Below are 5497 nucleotides of genomic sequence, written 5' to 3'. Positions count from 1 at the left end.
AAAAAAAAACAGCTGAAATGTTCTGGATGTGCTTTGAGTGAGTGAACAGACATTCTTATCATTCTCCGGCTACGCAATAATCATTTTCACCACCATTTTACCCATGTGCAACCAATGCTCTCACTCACAACACAGATTTATCGCTAGGATAAAGTTAAATGGATCGGTTATGTTTGCTGACACTTAAATGACATCTGTAAAAGATAATTCTTTTGGGGGTATGACAATCTAAAAATGTCAGAAAAGCCATGCCATTTTCATAGAAGAGAGGGGTGGGCTTTGGCGTCTAATGGCAGCAGTGCAATGACAGCAGTTTCTTGTGGTTGTTTAGTGATGGCTTATTTGGAGGAAGGGGTCTCACTTCACAGTGCGACAGCTGCCTCCACCAACAACAGCTGAACCTCCAGGGAGGGGCGTGAAGGAAGTGAGGCAGGGCAAGGGTTTGGTGTTATTCTTGGAAGCTGAGGGTCCAGATAGCTGGTAATCTAAACTCATGTGTACCCTTCACCCCATCCCAGAGAGAGGGGCTATTTATAAAAGCACATGAGGTAAGGGCAAAACGAGGTGCTCTGAGCAGCTTTCCGCATGTGGTGCAGGACAGGAGAGTAACAGGTGACCAATGTGAAATGACCCTGCACATACGCCCATATCTCCCAACAGCACCCCGTCTTTACCCCACATGTCACATAAAGGACAACGTTTCCTCGACTATATGTTGGGACATTTTGAACAAAAACACCTTTATGAAATCAAAGCCAGAGTAAAAACGTCTGAAGAAATGCAGTTAACGTAACATTCTTTGAGTGATAGGAACAGAAAAAGAATGCAGGTGCCGCCATCTTCTGGTGAACATGGAGGATCGACTAACCTGGAGATAGGACACGTGGTACTCCAACAGAGCCTGAGCATTGCTGATGTTCTCTTTAGTTCCCACAAACACGAAGGGAACCATGCCCTGGTCAAACACAAAGAGGTTGGATGAAGACTTAAGTGTCAATAAAAACATAACAAACAGATAATCATCTATGCTATAATTATCAATCATATTTCTAGATCTGTATCAGTGTCTGTGTCCAAAGCAGCAGTGACAGATGCCGCCCACAAAGAGTCAAGGTCTGTCCGAGGTTTCTGCCTAAAAGGAAACTTTTCCTCGCCACTGTTGCCCAAATGCTTGCTCGTGGGAAATTGTTGGGTCTTTGTAAATGATAGTGTGGTCCAGCAGACCTACTGGTACTCTATCTGTAAAGTGTCTTAAGATAACTCTTGTTATATGATAATTTAAATAAAATTGAATCATTACTATAAATACTGAGCCATTATCGGGGAGATATCACCGACAAGGAAACAGTTTAAACTTTTGTCAAAAACAATATTTAAGGTGGTGAATTACAAATCATTCCTGGAAAGCTTAGTATGCTTAAAAATTACAGGAAGCACTCACAACAAAAACAAATCAACCCATCATAGATGACAGACAGTGAAGTGCCCACACAGCCATTGTAACTGACATATGCTGTGCAGTGGGCTGTGTGTATTGAAAGCAATGAAAACATAAGTGCTAGTGACAACACAAGAGACAAAGCAGCAGAACGGAACAGTGTCAAAGCAGACAGCACATGGGACTTCTACACTCCGCTGCTAATAAGCTTTGCTTTTTGGAAAGTAGAGGGGGGAGAGGGGTGGTTATAGGGGGACTGGGAGGCCAGCCGAGCGGTCCATTCACCTCTTTGCTGCTGGCAGTGTCGTCCCTGCCTGCCCCCTGCCTGCCTACCTCCTCACGGGGAAGCTTTTTGTCGTTGTCTCCCTCGATCCTGACACGGACCACGCCCGACTTGTCCACAATCTCCTGAATGACTTTGCCGTTCTTGCCGATGACTTTGCCTGCACATTAAAAATGTTAGAAATGTCATGATAATAACAAGAGTGTATATGTGTAGTAGTGAGGTGTATGTGAAGTGGGATGTTGTCACCAACAAAATGAGCTCCCTCAGGAATGTAGCTCACTCACCTACAAGGTTCCTGGGTACCTGAAAGTAGTCTTCTGTGAACTCAAGATACTCTCTAGCCTGTTTTACTGCCTCTGGGGACTGTAACAAAAGACACACAGACAAAATTACGCTTCACCTTGCCATATATTGGGACAAGAAGTGACATAGCAAGGACATACAATGGGACACAAGCGCATTAAGCAGCGTACCTCTCCGTAGATCCTGAATGTGCAGCTTTCCTCCTCCAACTCGATCGCTGTGACACCAGGTACCTTCCGTGCCTGCTGGATGTTGGCACCATGGGAGCCGATGGCTAGGCCCATCAGGTCCTCCCTGACCCTCACCTCCTCCTGGTATGCTGACGCTAGCTGCTTACTTGTCTGGGAAGGGAAACGCGTAGGTGGTTTGTGTGCAAACTAAGCCAAAATGGTTGGCTAGGGCTTCTAATGTGTTTGTGACAAATACCCACTCGTACAGGCAAAAGGAAGTGTGCATTTGACAGGATGTGTTCATGTCTATACAAAAAGAGTATGTTTACCTCCAAATGTTTGGTGGCTTCTTCGTTGCGGGACATTAGCATAAGCTTGGTACGGATGCTGCGGAAATGCATGTCGCTCAGAAGAGTTGCACGCTTTACTGTGGTTTCATTTGTAGACTGGGGATGACCAAAAAGAGATTAGTTACAACTGATCAACATTTGGTTTGTCAGAGTGTGTGTGAATATGAGCATATTAAAAAGGTTTCTTTAATACCGAAAAGGTTGGATTGTGGAAAAATGTGGATTCAGACTTTTGTCATTGCATTTGTTTTGTCTAAAAAAGAACACCTAAAAGAGGCAGGAAGAGGAGGCAAGATATGGGGCATGAGCTAGAGTCAGATCTACACCTAAGTATCTTTATACCCAAAACATTACTTTCAAAGTTTTATATGAGATCTACTACAGCTCCTTTGTATTATTTCCTCATCTGTGGATATGTATCAAGTCCATTCACTTGTTGGTGAGTTGAGACCCAGCTAAAGTGTGTATTCTGAGTACTAACCAGCACAATGAGTTCTTGTGTTTGGGCACTGTAGAAGATGCAGTTGGCTCCGATAGCTTTCCTGAACTCTTTGTGAATGTTGTCATTTTCACAGCTGTCAATAAGAAAACAATCCAGAGTCATCCTTGTGATTAATAACTGGACATTCAGAGAACGGTGTTTCAACATGTAGAAGCATCTATTTATATACTCAAGAAAATCTCAGTTTATCATTTATTTTTTTACTGCGATTTCCTCTGGCACTGCTCAATGTCCAGGTCTTAAGATGCTGCAATGCTGACGTTAATAAAAAAAAAAACAGAATGTTTTTTTATTTTTTTTTAATCTATCTTCAGGATATAATTTTGACAGTGTAGAGACACTCACATGTCCCTGAGGTCTTCTGGGACAGCGATGGGGACCTTGTGGAAGGAGTTTCGAGAGGAAGGGCTGTTTGGATTGAGGGGCCTGATGCGCTCTGCTGTGACAATCTCGTTGTATGTGGCATCACATGCCGCGTACTCAATCACGTAGAACTGAAAACAGCACAAGAGATACAGATTTTTAATAATGTAGCCAAAAATGGCAGACACAAAGTTTTGACAGCTCGGATAACCAATGTGAATTTAAAAAACAAACATGCCAAGCTATATACAGAGCAGAACTCCTTTATGAAGCTACAATAAATTTCTTTCCCAGTTTAATCATTTCAATGATGGAACAAAGAGTGTAACAGAGTGAGATGTAGAGAGAGATTTCAAAAAATGACGACAAAGAAAAAGGGGAACCATAGGAGAAAGTGAGGCAGTGAGATGAACACTCCATGCTCAAAAGGACAGAATTAAAGCCATCAGTCAATGCTAGACATTCCTGCAGGCTCTTATCAGACGACTCTGAATAACAGCACTACACCAGCAGCAACGCTCCTGGCACAGGAGCACTACAACAGTGTCCTTTCCATATCACACTGACCCACTATTTAAGCCAAAACTTGTACTGGTGACCAAGAGCCCACTCTGGTTCTTGGTTATTTGAAACCTAAAAAAATAAATTAAAAAAACGTCAAAATAAGCCAACTGGGCCAGTTAGACCGAGCCTGGAGCAAATCCATTTTGTCACAAGAAGTCAGTGCGAAGAAAAAGCACAGGGTGTATGGGAAATATAATTTGAAGGTACAGTGTCGGACCACATCAGGACATACCGGCTCTTTGAGCTCATTACACAGCCGTGCTTATCTTCCTACAGGCCGCCTGTAATCACTCTACATACAGCAGTACTTAAAGCTCAATTAACAGTTACTGGCAATATCACAAAACACTGATGTCAAAGTAAAAGCTAAGAGCTGCTTCGCCTCTATTAATAATTATTACAACAGTGAGATACAGAGGAAGCTAGCCCAGCTGGATCTCATCATTGACTCAAGATATCTCCTTCTTAACAATATTAGCCCTGTTCAACTAAATAGCTCCAGGAATTTTAATGCCCAAGGAACTAAAACTCAGAAACTAACCATGTCTTTTTAGCAAATTAGACCGGATTGGCTGTGGTTTATGACAATACAACTAAACATCATGCTGTTCTGTGTAATTTACAGTTGTTTGACTACGTTGTTTACACTAATGGACACATGCAAAGGTCAAAAGGAGCTTTAAAAAAACAACCTAAAGACAAACACGTCTCCAAAGTAAAAAAGAATAGGTTTGGTTTTTGTGTGCATCAGCGATGAAAACATTTGTTAACAAAGTTAGCTTTTTTTTTAAAAAATCTTTTACCAATTTACCATTTAAGAAAGGAAAAAAAAAATAGATGAATGTTCTTTGGTTCTTGGAACCACTTACCTCTCCCTTCATCATTCTGACCCGGGCCAGCCACCAGCCACATGGCTCCTGTTCGTTGGCCCTCGAATAAACCTGTAAGGAGAGTGATTGACAGTTAAGCCAGAGACAAAAAAAACTACAACTATTACACCTGTTAAGTGTGCTTCAAGCGGTTTGTAATGGAAAGCAAGATGTGATGACAGTGAACATGCCCGTTGGCTGCAAAAAGCAGACAGGATGCATACTGTACAACTAACTATTGTTGTGTGTGATATGGAGAAAATATATAATATGTTGGATATGCAAATCTGCTGCCCAAAAGCACAAACAAATATATACAAATCCAGATTTAAAAACAGCTCATAAGCAGCCATATACTAGTAGACATTTTACAGTAAGAAGTCAATACTAGCCAATAATGATTCTTCAGGTGGAGTAAAAAGACACCGAGGCCTTGAGATTTGAAGTTAGCAAAAAGTCAGTTGGATGAGTGGAGTCAGAAAGACAAAGCGGTAGGCCTTACCTCCACCTCCTCCCCTTCACCAATTTCCTTGTGGTAGTCGGCTGGAGGAGGCAACCGCACGTCGCTGAAGGGCAACTGTCTCTCTGGCTGCCAGCTATGGCAAGAAAACACAGAAACAGTACACAAACACTCATCAGCTTAACAACCACA

General features: G+C 42.2%; 1 protein-coding gene across 2 annotated transcripts in view; it reads right to left on the bottom strand.

The window, feature by feature from the left end:
* LOC116706902 (FMR1 autosomal homolog 1-like) overlaps positions 1 to 5497 on the bottom strand; it is a 15231-nt gene that overhangs the window by 5268 nt on the left and 4466 nt on the right. Inside the window, exons 3-11 of one of the 2 annotated variants that reach the window (XM_032543926.1) lie at positions 5348 to 5441; positions 4846 to 4917; positions 3395 to 3543; positions 3029 to 3122; positions 2527 to 2643; positions 2198 to 2368; positions 2009 to 2087; positions 1772 to 1881; positions 869 to 955 (exon numbers count right to left, since the gene is read on the bottom strand). In XM_032543926.1, coding sequence (XP_032399817.1) covers positions 869 to 955; positions 1772 to 1881; positions 2009 to 2087; positions 2198 to 2368; positions 2527 to 2643; positions 3029 to 3122; positions 3395 to 3543; positions 4846 to 4917; positions 5348 to 5441 — 973 coding nt within the window. Of the gene's footprint in view, positions 1 to 868; positions 956 to 1723; positions 1882 to 2008; positions 2088 to 2197; positions 2369 to 2526; positions 2644 to 3028; positions 3123 to 3394; positions 3544 to 4845; positions 4918 to 5347; positions 5442 to 5497 lie in introns of both variants that reach the window. The other variant, XM_032543925.1, reaches the window with a different exon arrangement.

The sequence above is a fragment of the Etheostoma spectabile genome, chromosome 19 (assembly GCF_008692095.1).
Source record: "Etheostoma spectabile isolate EspeVRDwgs_2016 chromosome 19, UIUC_Espe_1.0, whole genome shotgun sequence".
Taxonomy (NCBI): Eukaryota; Metazoa; Chordata; class Actinopteri; order Perciformes; family Percidae; genus Etheostoma; species Etheostoma spectabile.
Note: the sequence above shows the minus strand (reverse complement) of the source record. Positions and strands in the feature narration are given on the sequence as shown.